The 27,347-nt window shown below is 37.6% G+C and overlaps 1 protein-coding gene across 2 annotated transcripts; it reads right to left on the bottom strand.

Moving 5' to 3' along the window:
* Positions 1–1,817: 1,817 nt before the first annotated feature.
* Positions 1,818–23,080, bottom strand: AZIN1 (antizyme inhibitor 1). 2 transcript variants are annotated; one of them, XM_085316325.1, is made up of 11 exons: positions 22,909–23,080; positions 15,241–15,438; positions 13,053–13,226; positions 12,611–12,783; positions 8,382–8,516; positions 6,636–6,717; positions 5,336–5,410; positions 4,110–4,272; positions 3,404–3,522; positions 3,094–3,308; positions 1,818–2,492 (listed from the first exon to the last, which is right to left on the bottom strand). In XM_085316325.1, exons 2-11 carry the CDS (start codon positions 15,340–15,342, stop codon positions 2,381–2,383), a joined length of 1,350 nt encoding a protein of 449 aa, XP_085172451.1. In that variant the 5' UTR covers positions 15,343–15,438; positions 22,909–23,080; the 3' UTR covers positions 1,818–2,380. The 2 variants fall into 2 exon arrangements, with proteins under 2 accessions (XP_085172451.1, XP_085172452.1); XM_085316326.1 differs by lacking the exon at positions 22,909–23,080 and adding an exon at positions 14,174–14,344 and having other exon boundaries at positions 15,241–15,328.
* Positions 23,081–27,347: the final 4,267 nt, after the last annotated feature.

The raw sequence follows: 27,347 nt of genomic DNA, 5'->3' as shown, positions 1-27,347 counted from the left end.
CTGTGACTGTAACAGGGGAAATGGGGTGTTTTTCTACTACTCTGGGGCCATAACTGCCAGAGCATTAGCAACAGTACTGTCAAGTTACAACCCTAGGTTTTCCTTGAGAAATGGTATGCACCGATCAAAGGACCGTATCAGGGTAGTTCTTATTAAAAAGAGATASAGGTTTTTTTAGGCAAGAAAAGTAGATTATGCACCATTGTATGCTTGCATGTAACAGTATAAAAGAAATTCCTGCCACTACAATTACAATTAAATATACCAGAAGGTCTGCAAGAGCAGTGTCCTCAGCAAAGAAGGTAGTTACAGGTGTGTATTGAGCATAACAGAGCTACATTACAGTTCAATGTATTATATAGAAATCACTTAGCATTTACATTTTCAATTTCTGAATTGCAAATACAATATTAACAAATAGCAACACTTACAGCAAATCAAACTGAAATACATACTGTGTTCAAACTTCAGGTTGGTTTTAATGGCAAACTTGTCTTCAAGTACAATGGACATTTCTACTGTGACCGCTGTATCACTTATAAAGGATTTTTTTCAACTGATTTGCAAGTTAACAAAAAACAACTCTCCTTTAGACTGCACAACATAATCCCATTGATTTATCTGAGGCAACTGGAGTGGTATTTTATAGTCAAAAACCTCAGTCTAAATATGCCTTGTAGGATCTAGAAGACTTCAGCTGGTAGACGTAAGCATATGACTTCTTGAAGCAGAGACTGATAATAACTAGACTTCATACACCAAGTTTTCTACAATCATTACTCCCTTTTTTGTTCCTCATTTATTTCTAATGATAAATATTTCTTAGACCTGATCTTCAAAACAAGCCACCACTTAGGTTGGCTTGTAAATCTCTGACAAGCTGTCAGTGGTTGAGTTAAAATTAAAAAGCTTATTCCATGATGAACCTTCTCCACTTTTGAGTAGAAGTGCATCAAGTTTTATGAAGTCTTTGCCTTATGGAACTGAAAGTTAAGATTTCCTACCAGCTGGCACTTATGCAAGATACACTTGTAACCAGGAGGTAGAAATTCCACTTCCACATGTTAGAAGCAATCCCCTTTTGATTACAGGATCCAGAACATAGTACATAATTTCAAAATCTTAACAGGCTTCCCCCTGCCCTCAACCTTCAAGTTGGGGAGATTAAGTTAAAATGAGAAAGTAAGAAAAGGACCTAGAAGAACTTAAGAGGTTCCAACAACAGAACAAGCAAATCCACTGAACAGTTTCAGCRGAGTTGTTAGTGCAGTTAAGAGTACACACTTCTGGTAGCGTGCTTCACCTCTGTGGATATATTTAAAGTACAGTGAAAGAGAGCACTGAGGTTTCTGAAGACACATAGCCCTTCTGTTACAAGTTTGCACTATACAGAACTAGTTGAAGTTGACTCTTCAATACACCCCACCAAAGGAAGAAAAACAAGCTAAAGGTTCTGCAACAACCAGCAGAGCTGWATTAACCCATGCTGCAATGGGATCACTACATGCACACTAGCTATAAGACTACTTCTGTGTACATCTATCTATTGCAGGTTTGCTATTTTTAGTGTTAGAACTGGTAAACTAAGGTCATACTCTAAGAAATACTACAAACTGCATTTCAACCTTYCAGGAGCTTATCTGACCTTAACACAGGTTTAAAACTAATTTACTTAAATTATTCATTACTTAATATTTTACTAACTTAAAATTGAAGCAATGGGCTAGACAAAAGAAGGCTTAAAATAATCATGTATACATCTATTTTATAGCTACCTCTTCTGCCTAGCCCCTCCCAAAGTTAGCCTGAAAAAACAGTAAAATCTACACAAAGTTTTATTGCAATCATACACGGGGTACATCAAGGGTCAAATACAACAAATACTATGATGCAATTTTACATTTATTAAACTACAGTTCAAAGCACAAATTTACACATTCTAAATACACTAAACATCTAATGAAGTCACACTGGTCTCCCACTGACATCTGATATATCTGGGCGAAAGACAATAACTTTACAAGACTTTTCTAACAGGAATCCTTAGTATAAAAACTGTGTACTTGTATGTAAACTGTTGAAGAACCCAAGTGATGGGTTTCCATCTCCACTAAGTCATCCATTTTGTTGCATATTTAAACGCTCAGGGGTTGAACAAACTTAAGTTTAAATTTGGATGCCATTATCTAACCCTCCCACACATCCTGGTGAATTGTAGCTGTAGCTGGTTTTGCCTGGTCCCAATTAGCTATTACTATTTTTTCAAGTTTTGAAGAGAATGAATTGAATTCAAGATTGTTCCATTTCTTCCACATTGGAATGCTGACCAGACAAACTACAGACTTGCAACTGCAGGTCTAAATGAAGCGTTAATGCCTGTTTAAGCTGCAGTGGAAAAGCGGTCTTCTGAGCTCAGCTGAATGCCAGAAGGCACAAAGAAGAAATTCTTCATCAATGTGTCCGAAGTAACTCCAGCATCTTGCATTTCATCCCTACAGCAGAAAGAGCAAGTTAATCAAAAGTCCTCATACAATTTAACACTAGAAATCAGCACTGACTTTAGCATTTGAAGCCTACTGCCCCCTACGATAGGGCAGCCTTAGTCTCAGCACCAATGGAGAATCAACTATGTCCATATTTGACAGACATAGGCTGCGACTCTCCATCAGTGGAGGCTTAGGGCCTCTGCTACTTAGGTATTACTCAACTGTCACCAACATTTTCCTTTCCTGCCTGCATACAATATTGGCATCATAGTTGCAAGTTGCAATGACTCCTATTAAGAAACCTAAGTCAACATTAAGTAGCAGAAGGGTACAAATTGTGAACAAGTATCACTGAACTCACAATTCACATTAGGAACTTCACTTTGTCACCCCTAAAGCATGGGGTCTATCACAATTCTCATTTTAATCTTAGTGAAGTCAGAGCATAGCAACAACAAAACAAACCCAAAAAAGCTCTTCTGCCCAACATTTTAAATCAAACACTGGCATCTTCTTGTACTTGCCATCAGAAACTTCATTTATTTGGCTGTATGTGCATTCTTGAAGGGAATAAAAACAATCTCACATATTAATACAATTTTCTTACCAGTCACTGAAAGACATCATGTAGTAAATCAGTGGCCTCTGATAGTCATTAAAAGTAGACTGTTCACCTAAGGTACCAGAACCCATATTATCGAAGATCAGCCAATCTCCAACGCTCAACTCAGGAAGAAGACAGCTTTCCACAATTTGATCAAGCTCATCACAGGATGGACCCCAAAGGCTGCTTGTGAACAGAGGCTCATCTTCCTTGTATTTCTACATGGCAATGATCCAGACAAGTCAGACATTTGTTTTGGAAAAAATTCAAGTATATATAATTATTTAACTTCACTGAAAAATAAAGAACTCACCTTGTGAACCTCCGGAATAGCATTCAGTTTCTCAGACAATTTACTTGCAAAAGAACCATAAACACCATCATTTATGTAATAGGTAAATACTGGTTCATCATCATTCCTGGTTTGCTCCACTGGAAGGAAAAAGATGTCTTGCATGTTTTGTTTGTTTTTGCTCAAGTAAATAAGCATTCCTTTTGCAATCTAACTCAAGTCAACACCTTTCTCCTGAAAATACTGAAATATGCCACATACACATTGAAATTATGAGCAGACTGATGACTATGAGACCAGATCATCAGTTTAGATGCATCATTAAATGCAAATGCTTAATATATTAAACTTTTCAGTAACAGTCATCAAGAATATAAATCCAGTGTTTACTTTAGCAGACAGACTAAAAGCAGACTGCTTTCTCCCACATTCTTCAATACAGATCCTTCTAATAAATTTTCTGTAAACCACATAACATAGGGTTATGCTTGCAATGTAAGTTACTGAAGTCAAGCCTAATAAGGAAATAAAAACAAACATCAAACAGTTGTTACAAGGAAAAAAAATGCACAGAGAATGGTTAGAACCCTAAAGGTGGATTGCAACTTAAACATATGGCATGTATTATATATACACACACAACGGCAAACTAGTCCATCCTGACTGAAATAAATGGGCACTTATCTGCACTGATTCATAGCATGTGAAAGGTGCATACATCGCTCACCTCCAGAAGGAAGAAGTTTATCACACTCAGTTTTCTTTGCAATGACATTAACTGCTAGTGTAAATGCAGAAGAAACATAGTAACATCCAGGCTCCGCAATCACATTAACACCAGATTCCTTAGGAAAATAGACATCTAGCAGTGGCCTGATGACATGATTAACCTACAAAATTGAAATCAGATTAGACTTATAAAACTCATTCCATTGAAATATATGTATTTCTTGAAATAGATGTTTGACTGACAGTTTGGACATCACAAGTTTCCTGTCAGGAATACACAGTCCTAGTAAGCATGCCACAAGTTTTTTACTCCTCTGCTCTTGAAGTGCCCTCATCAGGTCCAAAATTCAAAAGCAGTTGAAAGCAGAATGTTCAGTTAAACACCAAAGACTGAAACCATGAGTCTGAGCACAATGCAGTCCCTGCTTCCAAACAAAGCTCAAGTTGTGGTACACAAGATTAGGCAAGTAACTTCAAGTTTTTCTAGCCCATTATGATGTAAAATTATGTATGAACCCACAGGACCAAGGAAAGGGCTTGTTGTGATCAGTTCTGAATAATTTCACACTGGAAAATGAATTTAATATTGGTTATCACTGAATTTCTCAAATCTTAAGCCAAATATTTGCTTCAAGGTTAACAAGCAATTTAGACAAGTAATAGTTGGAACTAACAAAAACTGTTTTTATTATCGTAACTTTACTGAATCAGTTGACTGTCCTACTTTTGAGTTTGTCTTAAAGACAACACAGAAGAGAGTAATTTAAACTATTATGTAGTACTCCATACTAAAAATAGCTTATGCCAAATCAATTATGAAAGTTTCAAGGCTAACCAATGTAGAGATAAGGGCAAAGCTTTTTGTCTTCAGGTCTAAAGTACCAAGAATGACAGTACAGTAGCAATATGATTTATGAACCAAAGTACACTAATGATTCATGGCTCAAACAATGCAGCAGAGCACAAGTCAATTGCAAAAGTTAGTTTAAGCAACCTTAACAACAGTAGCTTAGCCCGAGACCATAACTTAAGACAACATTCATCCTATACGAACAGAATTAAAGAATATCAATCTCCAAGTCACTGCACTAACCATGACAGAATATAAAACCAATTATTTGGATCTTACAGATATGCAATTATTCTAGAATTTAAAATTTTATCTATCCATGTTAATTGGAATTGAAAGGTTAAACACCAACTTTATCTGAGTTTTCAACATACCTCTTCCAGCTGAAGTTCAGAACCCGTGAAGCCCCCACCAATATCCAGTATGTTCATCTTAAAGCCAAATTCTTCCTAAAAATGCACAAGCAGAACTTAAGTACATATACAAATACAACTGTAGAAGTATTTTTGCTGCTCCTTACTGTAGTAATTTTCTATAAACTTATACTTTTGCATATATTTAGCAAAGGATAGTCTAGTGAGGGAGTTACATCACMGTAAAAATTTGTATTCCTGCACTAGTAGTAGTAGTATTGGGATATCAGAGGCTGGTTACACAAAATCTGCAGTAAAAGTCCTACTGCAATCTCAACTCTTATTTTCCACTAATTGTTATATTCAGGCAGTACCTGCTACCTGATGTGGTGCATTGTGACAAAGTAAATTTTTTGGAGTTTACAGGTATGTACAAAGCAGGTCATTGAGACAGCACTTATGCAACAAGACTGCCAGAATGCATTTGTACTAATGTGAGAATTCAGTTATGTCGCTCTTCATGTGTAACCAGTCATAGTTAATGCATGAACTGCAATAAGGACAATAGATTACTTGATTTCTTCTATATTTGGTTTGTAAGCTTCTCATTTATCTGCTGAGATGTTTCCAAATAGATTTGATTGTGATATGGGAACTACATATAGAACAGGCAATGTATTTAAATGAGTCATCTTAAGTATCCAAAAAAATCCATTCCACTTTACCCCAAAAGTGAAATCTTTACTACCTAAGCATTGTAAGAAATAACCTAAGTCACATGTTTCAAGTTAATATTTCTATCAACATAAATACCAAGATACAAATACTTAACATTTTAATGCAACTTAAAGCTGTGTATTTATATGATTGAGACTTAAATTTCAAGAAGCTTTTAACAGAAGTGGAAAACTATTTTCATTTGAAAGTGAATACTAAGTAGCAGCTGTTAAAGCGTTCAGTTTTATTCTTCATTGGACATAGGTCATCTTGGCAAGTATATTTTCCTTCTTTTTGACAATACTGACACTTTTCCCCTATGGTGTCTGTAAGTGTTTACTGCTTTATAACTACTTGCATACTAAGCTACTGCCTATCAGTGGGACAGTATTCATTAGCTTTTCTGTTAATTTGTATTTTTGTCCAGCACTAGAATTGTAAACTTTGTTCAGCCTCTGCCACATCTTAGGAGTACTCTGCCAATTACTAAAAGATCAGYTTCCTACACTAACACAATGTATTTTAGAAATGTAGTTGGCTTGTTAGCATGATTAGAATAGAACCAATCATCTACTGAAGCACTTGCACACATTTATCTACTCACAGCCATGTCAAATGCACACCGAGCATCAGATATAGCATGAATGTATGTTTGCAGTTCCTTGCAAGTGCTTGAAATGTGAAATCTGAAAGAAATAAAGATGCAGTTAATACACAGAACCTCAGTTTTCAAACTGAACTACCTCTCTATTCACAATAGTGGGGAAAGCAGTTTATTCCTAAGCAGCAAAAGGTGAGTCTGTATGATATACACTAACTGTATAAAGACTGCTCAGATAATGATTGCTTTCTATTCCACTGTATCTGTGTGTATAACACCTGTCTTGCTTTTAATGTGACAAGTGGCCCACAATGCCCTAATCTTTAATAGTGACAAGTTTACTGAACCTTTCAATCTTCTAGTATCAAAAGAGTTTTCTTTAATGCATGCCAAAGCTAACAGTACCTGTATAAAAGTCACCCCTGTTTTATCCCATCTTCTTTGCATTGCCTTGCTTGTGCATCCCCTCCCCCTGGGCCATCCAGCTTTTTGTCAAAGCTTGGGCTGTACTGTACATGCTATCTACTCACTCCAACATTTTGGCAAAGAGCTTGTCCTGCTGCCATCCTTTCCTGAAGCCTCTTCACCAACCAAGCCAGATCCTGGTTTTACAGCAAGGAAAAGCAGGCTAGCAAAGCCGTGTTGCCTCCCCAGYCTGAATTCGCCCCCCCCCCAGCTCCTTGCCCAAGATGTTATGCAAAAGCATTGGCATTCTCATCAACCCCTAAAGACTGGCATGGTCTGCTGGTTCTGAATACATCATACACTTACCTAATTGAGCCACTAAACTGTCTAATCTGTTTATTCACTGTAAAGAATGACATTGAGGCAAAATTTGAGCTACATTTACTTTTTAAACTTATTTGTATGACCTAAGTTTGAAATTTAAAATGCACAGACATAATGTGTTACTGGTTAGAGTTAGTTCAGACACTGGATAAAAAAAAGTACTATTTCTTAATGTCAAATACTTGAATGCATTTGTCATTTGTAATGATTATAGTACTTTTAGTCTTTAATGTACCAATTCCAAATAGAGTGAAGTTTAAATACAATTGTTTTAAACCCTCAAAATGTGATCTTCATTTGGCATGTGTTTTTAAGTCTGTTTTTCTGATAGAGGACCCACACTTGTTTTTGCTTGATTGCTTTCTTAAAACATTCATGAGTACATCATATGTTAGTGTTTGAAAGCAGACAGAAGACTTGTGCATGCATTTTTGCTCCATACAATAAAACTCTTTTGTATATCTAATTTCAAGTTAAAACATCACAGATTTGGAATCTCTCAGAACAGTCAGGTAGCATTAATTTCTGCTACCTGCAAGTCAAAAACTTATCTGAATACTGCCTCTAAACATGATTAGTGATAAGACTTTGTTCTGAGAATACTGAACCCCATGTTTGTCTTGTTCAACCTGTCCAAGCCAGCTTATGCTACACTAGCACCTTATTTGTTCATCTCTATTGCTAGAAAAACACAAGCCCAGTTATCAGGGAAGTTCAACAGCATAGCCAGAAAATAGCTATGCTTAACTTTAACCACAAAGATTTTTTTGATACTCTTTCAAATTACTTTAACACTAGTAATTACTCTGTTGCATACTATTTGCTTGCAAGCAAAAACTGACATAATTTGACGTCTTTTCTTAACCAATGCTAAAACAATAAGAAATTCATGATGTAGTCCTAGGTCTTGAGCATATCATACAACCATTTCAGCCAGGAGAGAAGAGTAACTTTACTCACTTAACACCAACTATTTGGATTCCAAACTCCTTAGCACATTCCATGAGGTGCCTACAGTTCTTCAGGGTGGTACCAAACTTCATATTCATCTCCTCATCAGCAGTAATGTCTTCTGTGGCAATGTGCAGTAAGAGCCTAAGAGAAGGGGAAGATGATTGGGGCAGTTGGTTTACATCATCAGCACATGTGAAGCCTGAAGACTGTCAGAAGTATGTTGATTATGTTGTCAATACTCCAGCTCCATCGATGGACGAGTCAAGTGAACCTAATATAAACAATCCTGTACAGAGAAAAAACTAGCAATTAGGGGCTAAAACATGGAGCCAACAAGGATAAGGGCTTTTGAAATGCAGCAACTAAGACTCTTTTGTGGCAGCAAGAGTCTGTTGAGTGCTGTAATAAAAGAATGTTACCTTCTAGTATACTTTCTCATAAAACCATTAATGACTGTCAATATGCTTTTCCTATCTCTGTCCTCCTTCAACTGAGAGAAGGATAGAGATTCCCCTTCAATCACATACTAAATTGGTAAACATCTGGAGAACAGCACTTTGACACATACAGAACACACCCTGGCCACATCTCTCTACCTCCCCTCTCAGCTAGTCACAAGGACGGGTAGGGTCCATTTTCTTTTTTCAGGACACTTGGAAAGGAAATGCAATGAATACCAGCTCTTTACAGCTTTATCATGCAGTAAAGTAACTTCCTCCTTTAGGTTAAAGCCTAATTCTACAAGCGTTTGGCGAACAGGACTGTCAGTTGTTGACAGTTTTACACTAAAGTAACACTTGAGTTTGGTGAGGACGCACTCAAAAGCCTCTAGGAACTCCTCCCCCCACTCAAATAGGTATGAACTGCTGTCCGCTAAGAAAAAGATCACTAGCTTCCCTTTTCTCCAACCATAAAAATAGATCATTTAATTAGCCACGTGGTTCACTAAATGAAAGCTGCATCATGATATAGTCTATGTACAGCATATTACAATTAACTGAGATCAAAAGCACATGTGGCAAGAGCTCTGCATCTGAAAATGAAGGATTGAGACATGCAATAAAGCTTAGCCAGTACAAAACACAGTGGAATAACAGCTATCATGACTTCTAGAAGTCCCTTCTGAATGTCTCAGGATGTCTTCAAAAAGATTTTTGAAAGAGCAAAGATCCTAAACCTCTCACATACATTACCTGGAAATTTGTTGTCAATTTATACCACTTGAGGAACTCAGACTAATCTCTCATTTCCTGGCTTTCCACTAGTACAGATACCTCAAGTCTGTAGTCAAATAGTACTTTGTAAAAGATTTGGAAAAAAATACTAGCTATACCAACACATAAGTAGTCTGTTAAAAACCAAGTTCTTTAAAACATTAAAAAAACCCACAGTACTATTGTCTACAACCTCAGATTAAACAATAATACTTAAAAGACACCCTATTTTAAACTTTGAGTTTTCAGAGCAGCATTATAAATTGAGATTTACCTAGTGGAAACCACTGTACAAGTAGTGTTACTGTGATTTGTGGGAATCTTCTAATACGATTCCTCCTGGCCTTGATCGGAACAGGAATAGATGATAAATTTGTGCACTTAATATGCTCAATTTTGGGGGTTTGTTTTTCTAAAAAGCATTGATTTTTATAAGCAATTGCTTATAAAAATATCTATTGGAGATTAGGACACCCTAGAGCTTAATTGTTACTTTTGGATTTTGAGGCAAATCATTTAAGAAACAAAAAGAAGCTTTAAGTACTGCTTTCCTCATATCTCCCCTTTTCTAAAGTTCAGAAGTTTAAATTGAGTGATTCTAAAGATATAAACATCTATTCYAGAATACTAGAGACCTACCCAATAGCAATTTCAGTGCAGAATGTTATGAAAAATGAAGAAATTAGGAGTAGCAGAGCTATAGCAGCCTAAGCAGGATTTCCTCTGCTAAAGCAGTTAGCTTTGTTCACAAAAAGATAACCTAGCTGTAACTATGACAGGCAGTAAGAACAAAGTTAAAGGCTTTGACTTTTTCAAACTATGCCAAAGGAGAGAAAGAAGCAGCACTGTAGCTGTTACTTCATTATCAAAGTTTGTGACCTGATTAAGAACATAGTAATAAAAACCCATAAGCAAACAGAAACCTGATCTCCAGGTCTCCAAGAAAATTTAGATATCAAAGTGCAACTCCTTAACAAAAGTTTAATTTCTTGTCCTTTGTAATTAAGAATTTAAGCACCAAACTGTGATCCTTAAAAGTAGTTTGGTTTCTCTAGCTTATWCAATTTCTGTATCCCATCTCCTTGCTTAAAAAAAACAACTTTATAAAGTTTTTCTGGTTCAAGAAAMATCTGTATTCTAACTTCTTAYTCTGGATGTTAAGATAGAGAACACYTAAAAGAAGCTGTTATATTCAAGAACACAATCAGCATGAAAACCAGTTTTTGGAAGAAGTCATCTTTCTCTTTACTGAARGATCAAAACAGAAAAGGGCATGTTGTCTTTTACATTCTTTATTCTCATTTCTTCTGCTGTCAGACAGATCCTTCAGAATGCCCACTGCCCAGCTGTCTTCAGTTAAGTGGCTATATAGGTATCTCAGATGGTGCTTTTCCACTCTTATCACCCACATTAAAGCAACAGTCCTCAAAACACCAGCTCTTGTTCATGTCTTCCTGAAGTAAGATGATTTTTCTAGAGCTTCTCATGCTAGGAAATAATTCAGTCAATGAAGTCTGAAACCAGGAAAGTAAGTCTCTGCTTGGCAGCTATGAATATCTAGGTTGCACAATCTGAAAAACTAAGCTGTGATAGATCTCAAGTCTTTGGGGTAAAGACTATCTGAAGAGTCCTCACTCCAGGCAAGTGTCATCCCAACAAGCAAACAATGGATGGAGCACAGCACGGGAAAAGGCATGCTTTAGTTGTGCAGCTTACTTGTCTGATCAGAAGAGCTGTATAAGTGAACTGCTGCTTATCAAGAAAACATCTACAGCCAGTTCTGAATATTYCTGCATAGTACTAATAAGGCTAAGCTGTTGACCAAGTGAAACAGTCAGCTAGCACCTGTATAATTTTAATTGCCCATATCTATGGTAGTTAATTAGCACATAAATCATTAGTGACATGATTGTTTTAGTTTTGCTAAGGCATAAAAATGCATGAGTACATCAAGGCCAACATTATACACAAAATTATGTATCAGATTACATTCTTTGCACAGGAAACACTCCCCAGTATGCAAAGCACTGACAKGGTTCAATAAGAATGAAGCATAATTATTTGTAACAGCAGTGTGAAATCTTGAGGTGTCTTAAAGATAGTGGGTGGGATTAGTGTCTCCCCAAATACTCAATTTTGTAGACTCTTCCCAGTTCTGTAACTACAGCTTTGAGAGAAGACGTAATGCTTTGACAAGCCTAGAACCAAGGGCTTTGATAAGGTTGTCAGGCAACTCATTTCTCAGGGCACSCTGAGAGAGGTTACACAGAAACTACACTTCAGTAGTCACCCRCAAATACTTAACATTCACTTCAGGCACAGATTCCAGTATTTTAGAGATGTGGATCACAAACTTCACAAGAAAGGTGATGCTTAATGAAGTAAGCACCTATCAATCTAAAAGAAGMCCCCATCCTGTACAGATACTATTGATAGCAATAGAATTCTTATGTATTTAAGAGCRAACATAGAAGCTTTAGTAGTGTCTGGGCAAACACTGAACCAACTCCAAGAGGAACTATAGTCAAGTTCCTCACTGTTCTGTAAGTGGGGAARATATCYGTAGGCACATTTCAAACCAGCACAGCACATTCATGCTCTTCATGGGACCCAGAATATGCACTCATTTGCTGATGGTTTCTGCCCAGACTGGCAGAAGCCATCAAAATCAAATCAGAACATCCTAGAAGAAAATACTGAGGTCACAAAAGCAGAATGAAGATGTACTTGGAGGTAACATGCCAGAATTTTGGAATCTAACCAAAACCTTTAGAATTTATGTATCAAGATCCACCCTGCCAAGCCAAAAGACAACATTTCTCTCCCAGAAGGGGCTTAATATCACATAAGGAAGCTATATGATGGGAAAAACCTTGCACAAAAACTATCTTCAAAAGAGAAGAAAAAACAGGTAAGTGAATTGTATTAAAGCAGMCACATCTCTTGCAACTCAACCAACCCAGGAATGCAGTCAATTTCCTATCATATGAAAAGCAAAACACCCACAAAGTTGACACTTACTTAGCATGTGGATGGCTACGTGCAATTTTCTTCAGCTCAATATCATTGTCGCAGGTCATGATGTTTATCCCAGCTTTTGCTGCATACTTTATCTGAGAAGCTTGCTTACAAGGATTTGTATATATAATATTYTCAGGAGAAATGCCCAAGTCTTGTATCAATGCCATTTCAGACTGAAAAATAGGAACATAGTAAGGTTTCAGATACATAAATTCAAAGGCACTGAGTTTGTACTGAAGGTACTCTAGTACCCTACAGAATAGTCCATATAAGCTATAAAGAAAACTATCTGCTCCTTCCAGCATAGGAATATGAATATGTAATAGCCAATTACTTGTGAGTTTACAATTTAGATTATATTATCATGGGACTTAATATCACAAGGCTGATGGACAGACAAAACACAGAAGGGAAAAGGCACACATACAAAAGGAACACTTACTTTATTGGAACATGCAAATCCAATTCCAAGAGTTCCCAAAATTTCAAGTACACCTGGAGTAGAATTGCATTTTACAGAGTAAAATGGTTTTATCGGTGCCATCACATTCTGCCATTGTATGTTCTTCTTCACAAGCTTTCCAAGATCACCAACATAAAATGCTCTTTTTCCAGTCTAAAAAATAAAATTAGGAAAATAAAACATCTGAAATTGCAGGCTTGCTGTCAAAACAGAAATAACCTATGAAGTGAAATCATAAAGGATTATATATTTTCTGTCCTGTTATTAACTTTTGGGTTTAATCTTGATCAATTCATTTGGGTTTTATTTTTACCTAGCAATCCTAGCTTTACATCAAAGAACACCTACCACTTCAAAGACTGAATGTTATTTAGACAATATTCTGAGATTCCAGGGCAAAAAGATATTTAAATGCCAAATACCAGTTTTATCTAAAAATACAGAAAAGGTTACAAATCTCTTCCAACTTTATTTTTAGCAGTCCACAATTCTTCAGAGGAAGAAAATGCACTGGGAGAAAGTTTCCAGTCTCAGCGTAACCTGTAGTTTATTATACAGGAAGTCTAATGCACTACCATTGTTTCAGCATCTAGCTAGCAACTCACATTTTACTGAAAATTTGGTAAATATTTTAACTGACGAAGTCAAACACTGCAACTGTTTTCCACTTTATGAAGCACAAAGGTTAAACAAAAGTTAAAGAACTAAATTTAAAGTATTAATATTGCAGCATCAAGTACATGATCTTTAAGAAAATGCACAGAATTTTACGGGAACTGCAACAGTCTCCCTTCTGCATTCGTTACCRTAGCCTTGCTCAATATCAAGTCATTATGAATGTGGTAGACCCAGAGCCAAACAGAYCATTCTGTATTTGTTTATAGTGTGCATTCAGTGAAATTCCTGTAAATGAATAGCCTACTGTACACCAATTAAAGATCATCAGAGAATACAATCAGCATTAAGACCACACATTAGATGTTAATACTAGCACTTGACTTTCACAGATATGAAATTCTATTGTGGTTTATAGTATACAATGTCTTTATTTCTGTTTAAAAAACACGAATAGAAATTCCATCGGGTGGAAGCATACTGACCCCCTGTACGGGTCACCAGCAGGAATGGGATCTGGAGCTTTAGATCCATGGCACAGGCCTCTACCCCTTGAGCTAAAGGAGTAAATGAAAGCAGCAGGAGGCAGCTATCCTCTGTGAGCCAGCCAGTGGTTGGAGACATGACATGTTGCCAGTAGTTTACCTATTTATTTGCTAGACAGAAAAAGAATATTAGGAATCAGGATTTGGGAATCCTATACCTGACTGTAGAAGGCCATGGGATTTAGCTATGTGCTGTACTATAGCTGAGCACTTGCATCTAACACTAATTCTGACAAACCATAGAATAAAGTGAACAACTCATAGGTACAGCGTATAAGGATACAAGACTTGCTTAACAGAAATTCATTTTTTATGAAGTTCTTCCTCTTTATAGCCATCTGTAAAGAAAAGGTTAAAACATCTTCCAGCCTCCTACGAAACCAACGAGGCCTTATTTAATAAAATTATTTTTGTATATACAGAGCAAGTCTTTTTCCAGGGGATGGTTAAAACTCACTAGCTCTTAGACCAGTTTATTTTCTTGAAAGAAAGGAGTAGCACCTCACATTATGTCCTTGTTCCTCCAACCTGCACTTCTAACTTGGAAGAGACTTATGGGAAGGCTTATAACCCTATGAGCATGACTGACCACAGAGGTTTTAAACATCATTTTAGTCAGCCGAGTCTATGAGTTTGTCTGAATTTCCATATATTTTCAGGGAAAGAGGAAAAGAGTGTTTAAACCTGGCACTATCAACTTGCCTAATTTCAAATTCCTGGTCTAAAACACAATGACAACAAAAAACTCTCCAAGGAATGAATTGGGAACCTCTATTTAATAGATCAGCAAGACTTTTCCTTCCAGGTAACAACTGTTGCCCAAATTTCCCCAACAGAATTCAGCTGAGAAACAGGAACAACAGCAAAGAAGGAACTGGAACATGAATCTAATTTTAAAGAGTTTTAGCTGACTGTTCCTCTGTTGCTGCCAGCTCAGTGCTAAATACTTTGACTTTGCTTGAAGACTTGAGAACTAACCAATAGATTTGGAAAGTTTAAAGACTTACCTGAGTGTGTTCATAAATACAGTTGTCAATAACATCTGCAAGAGTTGCTCCTTCATCCAACAGGCCAATGGAGTAATTTGCATCCTCCAGAAATCCTTTCATCTCAGCCGTATTCCACAAAGCCGACAGTCATAAACCAAGAAACACAAGGGATGGACTTCCAAGCCTTATATCCGGGTCCTTAAATTATGCAACAAACTGTACAAAGAAAACAAATCCATGGATAAAAAGAGCACAAGGCATTCCAAAGAATTATTTAAAGATCAGGAAGAGCTTTCTGCATTTGATGTGCCAAAAACAGAAGTAAAAAATAAAAAATTCCCACATCCTTCCTCTATTTGTCAGCGATAATAGTATAATTTTTACTAAATCCAAGAATAAGATAAAGCTCACACTTTAAATCTGCTACTAAACCTTAAAGGTGAGTCAGAAACTACTGATACAAGGCTGTTCTTGGAAAGAATCAGACTGAATACACACTGAATTGTATAGACGTTATGCACATTTAAAAATACTGCAGATGTAGAATGCTTGTACAAACAATCTCAGCTATTCCAAAGTGCAACATCTTAAATGACATGAGTATTGAAGCACACCATGAAAGACTGCCTGTAACAAAACATTCCTGAATTCATGAAGGAAAGCTTAGTTTATTAAATACTAGCATTAATATTTAAAAAATTCACACATTTTTGCTCTCATGCTGCTTTGTTTAGATGCCACAAATTTAACTGTTGCCTGCAAACATCAAATTCACTAAACAGTTGCTTCTGTTCATAGTTATCTACCATACTTAATTACTTTAGTTAGTAACTTCTGTTCACTTTTAAGTGGAGATTTTAAAGTGACAGCTAATCTCAGGAAACAACTAGTATTAAAAATTAACAGCTATAGTTAATTGCTTATCTTCAAAGCTTTACTATCAATTAGACATTGTTCTACAAAAATAAACTTGGATCAACAACAGCTAAAGATAGAAAACAGTATGTGTATATGTATAAATATGTGTATGTATATATATACACACACACACAAATAATATACAGACAGTCTTAGAACCCAGATRGAAAAGGTGTTTTCAAGATTGACCTCTAAGGGATGTGAATGTCTTACTTGAAACTAATTTATTCATTTGTAATAAATGATTAATCAGACTTCACTTTTTTTTTTAAACTTCACATCTTTACAACAAAGACAACTGATCAAAACTAGTTAACTAGCCTCTATGTGAGCACCTCAGACTTTTTTGGAAATACCTGGACAAAGTTGCATGGCAATTATTAAAAAAAACAACAGGTACTTGCTAAAGACATATGGCATTTGGCTTTGAAGTAATAAAACATGTTTTTGGTTACAAGTGCTAATAGGAATCAAATGTTTCAGCTGATTTCAGTTTCACCAGGAAATTCTAAAAGCTAAGATAATTTTAGCTTCAAGTGATCACAAGGCCATGATATTAGTGTCTCATTTCTTCTTCCACCTCCCAACCTGTCAAAAAATATTTTGCAACATAACTTTGGTCAACACTGTTGATATGAAAAAACACTTTCACTTAAGTTCACATTGACAAAGACAAGCAAGGACCAGTTTTCTATTTTCTTGACATTTTAACTAGTAATGGAGAAACAGACAGCACAGCTAGGTATGCCTTCTGCATAGATCATTTCAAGTATGCCATCTGTTTCCTCGATAGAAAATTGCTGACAGGTGACTAACTCAGTGGCAAAGTATTTTCAGTTACACTCAGAAAACGAACACTAAAGGCAAGTATGCTTCTTATCCAGCATACTAGCCTCATGCATAGTCATATGCTTAAATGTACCCAAAGATGCAAAACAATTAAGAATAATATAAAACCTGACRTCAATGTGATAACTTAGTAAATTCTGATTATAAAAACAATGACTAGGCAGTAGAAACTAAAATCCAGGAAGAGTACCTTCACAATCACATCTCAATTTAAGTTAATTACAGTTAAAATTCCATTAAAATAACTGTAAACTAAATGTTTTAAAATCAGTGAAAGGAAAAAGAAACTTGAAGTCATGTTTACATAGCTACTGTCATGCTCTGATCAGGTACTTCCTAGCTAATTAGCACAAAGCCCTTAGCACRTTCACCTCCAAATATCCATGCTATCCAAGATCAAAAGTACCAAAAACCACTCTTTGATAAAGAAAAGCTGGTATCAACATTTCATCAAAAGTTTGAGAAAATTCTGGACTATACAAACATTGAAGGTCAAGAGGAAGGAAAACTATGAATATAGTTAAAATGGTGCCAGCAGACCAATTCTTTTGGCATAATTTCTTTATACTGTGATTTAAAACAGCCTAATGCTTAACTAGATTTAAAAATACTTCATCCATCCTCAGGAACTTGCTGGTTGTGTAAYAAAAATATTAAACTTTCTGTAATAATGGAATCTTTTGTTGTTCTGTTACAAGAAAAATAATGCCCAAAGAGAGGAGTAGCACAGCAAAAGCAARAGGATTTCAATTTTCAGCAGATTATTCAAATGTAGCAGATTAACTTAACCATTCAAAACCCAAGTTTCTTAAAACTCCAAGTCAAAAGAGGATTAAAGAGGAGGAAAAAAAAGTCTTGTTCTTTTGCATCTATAACATCTTTTCTACACACCTAATCTGGCTTATGATTTTAGAAAACAACTTTAACAAAGCTCATTAGCCACGTTTTGACAGGGTAATTCTGTACAATATGAATTTCCACATTCCCAGTTCCTCGTTTTCTCTCCCCACTTTGATTAGTCAYTCATTTACTGATACTTAAAGCTATACGTAAAAGTAGTGACTGGGCTGACAAAAGCCTCATACCCGAGCTTCTTTATATTAGGTCAAATTGTTGAACRAATTGTGTTTATCATTTACAATTCCCTGTCATATTTGTACAAACATGTTAAATAGTCAGGAGGCAAAGCTAAAGTATCTTAAGGAATTACAGTATACACCTGGGAGCAACTTAAGGAGGGAAGACAATAGGAWGATGTTTCTCATCTACAAGAGAAGATTTCCACCAGTACAGCAGATACTTTGATTGTCAGAATTATCCATTCTTTTTGTCACTCAGTGCCACATGACACTTCCTAGACTCTAAGAACTACAGACAGRCAAAAAATTCCTCCACTGTTTTGATCCATACCTCCACTCAGAGGAAGCATCAATCTGCCCYAAGAACACCAGTCATGAGCACTGACTAGACTTTAGACTATCCAGGCACACACACAAACATCCTGCAGGCTAACTGCTGGTGCCTCACAGCAAATGAAGACACTTGGTCTAAACAACAGCTGGGTTTTTTGTTGTTGACAAGTCTTATTCAGATAAATGACTTGCATGGGAGTGGATTTAGGCTAATTTTGTAACACTCTGAAGAGGTTTTTCCATAGTTAATAACTGTTTAATTTTAAGACAGATTGTATAGAAGAAATCTTCAAAAGCTCTTTTACATTTATAGAGATCCCAGGAGGTGGGGAAGAACTGGTTTAAACAAATCACAAGAGGAGGGAGTCTTCTTGACCACTAACACTATGAAAATAACAACAAAAATGAACGTTTATCTGCCAAGCTAAAGCTTACGGGCAAAGATTTTAGAAAAGATAGGTTTCAGAGTAGAAATGAATATATTCATTCCAGATGAGTATACTGTTCTATGAAATAATGGTAAAGACATTTGGTTTTCTGTTATATTAACTCCAACTAATCAAACACATCAACTTTAAAAAACAGCAGAAGTTAATCAGACAGTAGAAGTTTGTCAACTTTGATGAAAGTCATTTCCTAAAACAGATACGATCTTTCATAATTCATTAGTCAAAAAGCATCCTGTGGTCAAGAGGCAGGGACAGAAAGGAATCAGTACTAAGTACAGATTTAACTTGCAARAAATCAGAAACCACCAAGTATAACCACTCTCAGGCTGTTAAAAAGTAGTTGCTTTTTCCAAGCATGTCTGTGACATCTAAGCTTTTCATTTTGTAGAACTGATCTAATAAAAAGCTACCATTAGCCTACCAACTTCTGTCCTTAGACAGTGACAGCTCATTCCTCTCCTCCCCAATTTCCCTTACTCAGGAAGAAATGACATCTCTTCAATCTGGTTGAGAGCAAGATAGGAAGAACATCTGACAACTGAAATTACCTCCAGCACCATCACAAAATGTCCCTTTAAGGTCTTAAGGTAATAAGACTGATTTAAGAGTGCACCTTATTCTGTTCCTCCCCACTTCCATCCTAGGGAGGAAGAGTGATAAGATTTGTGAAAAATTAAATATACAAAGGAAAATAAGAGAATAAGTCTTAAAGTCTGTAAGAAGAGGCAGAAGTCATTACAATACAAAGCTCAGTCCTTGCTGGAAAGGCTGACTTATTGAAAACCAGTCTGAAAAAACAATGTGGTAGCACCACCCAGTTTACCCCCTCAAATGTCAATCTGCACAAGGCTCTAGGACACACATTTTAGGGCAAACAAAAGCTGTCAAGTGATAGGAGATTTCTACATAGGCATGCAATTGCTTTTCTTTGAAGCAAGCATTACATACCCAGGCTCTTTAGAGTTTAACACAATGTCTTTCCAGATTAAGAGCTTTATCTTAGAGTTTAAATATGTAAACACTGTAATTAATGCAAACATCTGGAATACAAGAAAATTAAARTGCTGAGAAGGAACTAACATAGTTTAATATGCAAGCATCCAAAAAAACATGGTTTACATTGTTCTTTACACTTCCAGAACTACACATTGTCTTGGGAGGTGGTAACACCCACCTCTCCCATTAAGAACAGCCTCTGCAGACCAAATAGGTTCCCTATAATGCCTTTCATCTGTCTTATCACACCAAATAAATATTTATGAGATTAGGATTTCTGCATCAGCATAATTGTTAAAGAGGTAGAACATATTCACCTCATTCCTCACTGACAATTCTTCAGGAATAAGAGATCAAGAAAGTGGAAGCATTTTGTCATTAACAGAAGCAAATATACTAAGAAAAGTAGAAACAGTTCTCTGCTTTCAATGCAGGAAATACCTATTTATACTAAGCGTATCTTAAATATTGCAAGATGCAATTTCATCAACTTACATCCTTATCATTTAATTATTTGAATTCAATCATACACAAATTGGGGAATGCCAAAGCAGGTGTTTCTATTTACATTAACATTGGATATTTTGCATTACCCAAGTTGCCTCTCATTAGAGAGCCAAATAGGACATAGTAGAATATTTATACTACTTAGGTTCATTTAATCCTACTATTCTTTCAGGACTATTTCACATGATTAAATGAGCCATGTAAAAGAGCATTTCTGAAGAAGAATAAAGAGAAAATACTCAAAGATAATGTCCTATTTGACACTTCCTCCTGCAAGAATCATGCTCTCGAAAAAGTTTTCTTGAAGTCCGCTAGCTTATCTGCTTTGAATAATGTATCCAAATCTTACAAAAATTAATGTTCTCAAGTATATGGTATCACAGAAGTATACATGCTAGCATTTCTCTTTCATGATACTGCTAAAAGTTACTCTCCCTATACTACCTTCTTCAGTCAATGCAAACATTAAGCCTCCCCATCATGCCCCCTCCTCCATGCAAGTCCCCTGTTCTGTCATTGTCCCTGGGTCCCATTCAGACAAGAATTCAAGAGTATTTAAAGCTAACCATTCCAAATTACTACTACTTCATAGTAGTATAGCTATAGAGCACAGACAAGGCAAGGTTAATAGATCAGATTTCCATCACTAATTCCCTCCATTTCCTATGAATCAGATGGAGCAATAAATAGAACAAATTTTCAAAGGAGCAGTACTTCTGATAATTGCAGCCTGACTTTTTGCTCAGGAAATCAGAGCTTGAAGAGTAAGACTGAATTAAGCTTCAGTAAGCTCTTCCTTGGCCAGCACAGTGCAAAGACAAAATAGAGAGGAAGAGAATAGAAAGGAAGCCAAGTGTAACAAGAACATAAGTACACCTTCAGATGTAAAATTTGAGTTTCACTGAAACATAAGATTAATAATTATATTTAAGTGTTTGACTGAACTTCTCTTAAATCACTTTACAAGTTGAAAAGGACTCAAACTACCAATTAGCTTACTAACTTAAGTATATCTTAGATGTGTTTGAGGCATTTAGTCATGCCTCAGTACACCCAAAACACAAACTAACATTTGCMTACTAATGCTAAATACATCACCATTAAGCTACTCATATTTTTCTATGTTATTACTGAAGACATAATAGATCCTAGCACAAATAAACACAGCATTTGAAAGTTCAGCTACAAACACAGCAAATTCAGTGGCATTTCCACTTCAAGGCACATGTAACTTGCAGTATTTACTACAGTACATCAGTCCACCAGTAAAAGAACAAACAATCTCTGAAAATACGGAAATAAGCTTCTCCACACTGAAGTATAAAACAAAGCCAGAATTATCTCAAAACATTTTAAAACTTAATTCCTTTAAAAGTAGTCTAATATTTTATACTACATTTACTCCTTCCTAGCAACTCTTCTGCCCTTTGTGTAAGTACTTACTTCATTCTTGTTCAAGTGCAAAGTGTCATGCAAAGTTCTACCCACATACAAAAGGTAGCTGAAACTCAAACATTTTTAGATGTTTTCCAGATAAAACCAGAAGTCAGGATAAACCAAGATAAAACTGGCTCTGTGCTCTCCATACTGCAATGTTTTCAAAGGACAGTCATCTACATTATGCACCTTATGAGGAGACATTTAAGCTCTTTGTGTTTAAAACATACCTGGCTGTGTTAAACAACCATTCTCATTTTAAAATTTTAGAGAGCTCTACATTATAGAAAGTAAACCAACACAAAATATCTTCATATCTTTAGACTGAAAAAAGTAATACCATCTAAAATTGGCTTAACTCAGATGTTGCAAATTAGTTTAAAGCTCCTGTTAAAAAAACAAAGCAATTGTTCACAGAACAGGATAACCACACACATTTCAGAATTTGAGATCCTTAAGATCAGCTATGGGTATTCATTTGTTTTCAGCTACCATGGATTTTTCTTCAAACGGTTTGCCTTTTAAATTTAAGGGCATTTATAATTAGTAAATTACTTCCATCCAACACTAAACTCTGCATTCTACTGTAGCTCAGCTACAACTATTTGTGGAAGTGGACAGCAATTAACAAATAATGGAGACAGGCATCTGGGAAGGCACACCCTTCACAATCAGCATTAGTTACTGTTTACAACAGCAAGTTTAACTATTTCAGTAAAAAGCCTCAAGAAATCACACAATACCAAGCAAATCATGGTATGGTGTTAAGTTACCCAATGCCAACTCATGACTTCAGAATTGAAAGTTGTTGTATTTTATTTTAGCATTCCTGCAGCCAACAGCTTTAGTTCAGAAAAGTAACTATTTATAAAGTTTACTTACACATTCAAGTCCCACTGAAATTAATCACAACTCTGTTGATGGAAGTATTAGGTTAGTAAAAGCTAATGCTTTCTCAAGTGAAAGCCCAGAATATTACACACATCACTATTTTCAAACTTTTGATAATCCACACCAAGACATTTATCTTGTTTAGATAAAAAAGACAGTACACACTGCTCATACTTTCGAAAGTGCTTATCCTTCTGCGTATAGATGAGAAGGGGAAAAATACTTACATGGACAAGTTAGGAGATGGAACCCTACTATCATCAGCTAGGTTCCCAAGGTGGCTCAGCGTTGAAGTCGAACTGTTCTCTATAAAGCACTTCTCCTAAACCCTCTGGATAGTTGTAAACCTGATCAGAGATTTTGCCCTGTGGGAAAAGAATACATACAAAAACAAAAATTGGTAACAATTTCATGTGCCTGTCTTTCATAGTCTGAACTAGAAGATTTGCAAACCTAAAGGAGCTGTAAGCAATCCTGCTTTACAGAAGCAGATTTTAACATTTGACTTCCATCATAGAAGTACTTCTAACCCACTGAAGTTTTCCCCCATCACAACTTCCTCTTACTTATTTGCCATATTCTTTCCTTGCAGTGAACAAACATGATGTGGGTGAAAAGTCCTTGCAGGTGGAAATAATGCTTTATATATATATTGAGGCTGAACACCATATAAATTTTTCAGTTTTGCTCTTCTCTACATGTTTGCCTTTAGGAATGAGGGGACATTTCAGCTAGCCCTAGTACTGTGTTGCACAAAACACTAAACACTTTAAAGTACAAGGCTAGTTTATTCTAAGGTAAAAAGTCATAYAAAACAATACAAACAAGAACAAGGAAATTTTAGCCAGCCCTGCTGACAAAAAGTTATTCTTTCTGAACAAACCTGTCAGTATGTTTAATTCCATTAAAATCTATAGGACTCATCAAGTGTAAACCCAAGACACACTGCAGTTTTCACAAATTCACTGTGGTCTATTGTCATGAAGTGCTAAATATTAATATAAATTAAAAATAAACCTTCACTGTTGTCATTTAAACAAGACTACACAGGCAGACTACAAAAACCTGGCTTCTGGGAATCACCCAGCCCAAACAATCAGCAGTTTGCTTAACTGCAGCATGGTTCAAAAGATGAAGTATATTTTTTCCAGCTATTCTTGCTATTATAAAGCTAAACTAGAATACTCTATACAGTACTAAATTACAGGCAAAGAGAATGCAACCTGAGCGCAACTGTTTTGCAGCAAGTCCACAATGCAATCTCTTTGGCTTTGCCATATAAATTAGCATTCTGTAGCATAATATTTAATAGAAACCTTAGTGCTCCAAAATTGAAATACTAAAACTTGTCAGCTAGAGTTAGTATGTGTGCAGTATATTTAATTTTTCCTTTCACCAAAGCTAGTCAGTAATCTCATTTCCAGACTACACATACAAGTTTTAAGAGCAGACAACATTCTGCTTTTGTAAAATTAGCCAGCAATTCCACTATTTGCTACTGCTGTTCTGATTATACTCAAGAACTCAAATTCACTCAAAATGTGAATTAACTTTACCTTCCTAGCAAATTAAGTCATTAAAAACAGTGCTTCTAGGGGGAGCACATGACATTCTGCACAAAACTTGAGGTTGTTTCAGAGACACATAATCAGCAGTATTACCAGAAATATTCTCACATGTTCCAAGAAGAAAGTGCAGTAGAACAGTTTCCCTGGAGTTGGAATGAACACTGATCATTTTCTGTAGTGATAGTTAAGTATAAACCATTCTAAGTTCTAACTGCACTTCAGAATTTTTTAAATGGGAAGTATTTATCTGAAGTCTCTACACAAGTGCATAGAAAATAGCTTTGTTTCATCCAGGTTTGCCAATATTACACATTCAGAGATGAAAAGTCTGTTAAGCCTTTTAATTCATAACCATTTTACTTTGCAAGGCAAATAATTTAAAAAGCTAGATTGCTCTACTGAAGTAGAGCAAGACTACCATTTTAATCAGTAGGTAGTTAATATATGCTCTTAACTCATGCAGACAATCTCAGTTTTAAAGTAGTTGCCCAGGCCACACTGAAATGCCCCATTGTTTAAAGATCTTAAAGTAGGTTAAGAGTGTTCTCTGCTAAATAACAAGCTTTAAGTTGAGACTAATCAACAGGCAGCTTTGTGTTTTAAATTTCAAAAGACACCTCTATGTATTTAGAGTATATATATATATATACACACATACACACACACACACACCTGACAAACCCTATCAGAACCAGGGCCAGGCCCTTCCCACCCTCTCAGTCTGAGGGACAGGCCTAAAAAACTCCAACTATAGATTAATTTTCTTTGACAAGATGATCCACTATATCTCTTAGCTTCTGAAAAGAGACCTTTAGTGCCCTGAGCCAAAATATCCATGAGCCAAACCCTAAAAATCTGCAAGTGTAATGACCTCGTATTTACACCAACTGACAGACTCAGAGGCACCAGTTACTCTGGTTCACAAAAACCCCAAGCTATTCTTTTGTTACAATAGCTCTTTTCTAGAACAGTGCTAAGGCATTTTGGTGAAGCAGTCTCTGCAGGACAGCGCTGGTCAGCTTGCTCTCCTGAAGAGAGCATAGGTCTGCCAGAAATGCTCCCATCCACATTACCCTTTCCCCAGCACTAGATCAACAGCACTTAGAGTTCAAACTTACCTATATCCAGATTAGTCCATGAAATGATTAAAATTCCCTTCAGGAAGGGACAGTCTTAAKTCCCTGCCAGAGCAGACTGTCTCTCCTTTAATTGGAGAAATTGAATCATCTCCAAATCATGCAATCCAGCTGAGCATTACTCCCAAAACACCTGCACCAACCTTTTAACACAATCAGCACACCAAACTAGCCAAGATGCAGAAGCTGCTTGCCTCAGGACAAGCTGCAGCACTGGAAGGTGTGGTAAGTCTACCTCTCGCCTTGAGTAAAACAGTCTCCACCAGAGAAACATTAACATCACTGTGTTACCACAGAACACCCTCTCCCCGCCACACCGCTGCAGAGACCCCCTCTCCGGCCCAACGCCTTCCTCCCGGAGGTGAGGGCTGCCTGCTTCGCTTCCGGAGCGAGGCAGGGATAGCGGGCAGGCCGGCGGGCTGCCGAGGCTGTGGGGGGCTGGAGCCGGGCTCGGGGTGCACCGGACAGAGCAGGGGCAGGGCAGGGGCCCCCGGCAGTCGCCACGGCCTCCCGCGCGCGGAGAGGGGCCGCAGCGTCAGCAGCATCRGCGGCGGCGGCGGCAGCATTGTTCACACGGAGACCGGAGGGGAAGAACTAGACTGGACCAGTCCGGGCTGGAACAAACCCCTCCTACCACCGCTGCTACCCACAGCCCCCCACCGCCCCGCCAGCGCTGCGTCTGCCACGGGAAGAGGAGCGAGTGCAGTGTCTTCAGAGCCGAAAGCCCACCAGCTGGGGCGGGGGCAGGGGCAGAAGCGGGGCAGTGCTCCTCTGCAATCACGCAGCAGAGGAAGCCCAGCCATGCCGCTCGTTAGCTCTCCCYTCTTTCCCTAACCAGCTTCACCAGGCACTGCACTGTGTTTCAGTTCAGGGCAGCTATATTCGACTGGGACTACACCGTCRAATCATGCTCAGTCACCAGACACTGCTGCAGAGGCCTGAAACGCAGTACTTCTGCTGACACACGTTGGCTGTGCAGGATTTTTACACTGCAGAAAATACACCTTAAAGGCTTGGAAGATTTAAACTTACTTCTCTCTTTAGCACAGCTTGGGTCCACCCTAGCACAGACACACATCATCTCTGGCTGTGAATGAGTCTAGACTACTCACTGAAAAAGATCTGCAGTGCTATCTAGCAGCAAGCTCCACCAYGTCAGACACTTTTTTCCTATGTTTGAACAGTCCTCTTAACATACACAAGAAGTATTACTGTCCCTGACTCCCATACAGGGCTCACAGCTCCTCTAGGCCAGTGACGGGCTGCTCCTTCATAGACCTCACAAACCAGGTAGGGAACCATGGCAAGCACACAYACAGAGGGGGATACCCTGGCATCCACACACTTTACACAAACATCCAGCTGGCAGCTGAGCTATGGCTCTACCCCCTTTTCTATACTTTCTGAAAGCCACTAGTATGACTGACAGGTGGCCAAATGGACCACAAATACCAGCCATGGCAGCCAAATCGAGGAGGCTGAGACTCGACAGGAGACTTCCAGAAGAATTAGCAGCATCAACCCTATTACTGATTCACTCTCCCTTTGGTCAGCTTGTTAGTGTAAAACTGTGTCCTTGAGACAACCAGAAGGAAGGGAGAAACACCTCAGAGCAAGGGAGATTGCTGGGCAGGAGGAGGAAGACCCCACTTCCCGCCGAGCTCTGCTGGACACCCCTGCTACCTCTATGTTAGGGCAACCTGCTCCGTCATTCCAGCTCTTGTCAGAGTCACTTGCGCAACTCCCTTCCAGGCACTGTCCTCCCCGGAGCCCTGTCCGCCGSCGGCGGCAGCCGGGGGGCTCAGCTCTGCCCGGGGCGAGCTGCGAGCGCTCTCGGGCAGCGGCGCAGGTGAGGGCGCCGGGGGGAGGAAAGCGTGACAGCGCAGGAACCCGGATGGATGGCCACAGCCACGAGCGCACAACATGGCCTCTGAGCAGCGGGCACGGAGAGCGCCCCGGCCG

The sequence above is a fragment of the Rhea americana genome, unplaced genomic scaffold, assembly GCF_003343005.1.
Source record: "Rhea americana isolate MKP2758 unplaced genomic scaffold, rheAme1 scaffold_46, whole genome shotgun sequence".
Classification (NCBI taxonomy): domain Eukaryota; kingdom Metazoa; phylum Chordata; class Aves; order Rheiformes; family Rheidae; genus Rhea; species Rhea americana.
This window is presented reverse-complemented; position numbering and strand designations above follow the sequence as displayed.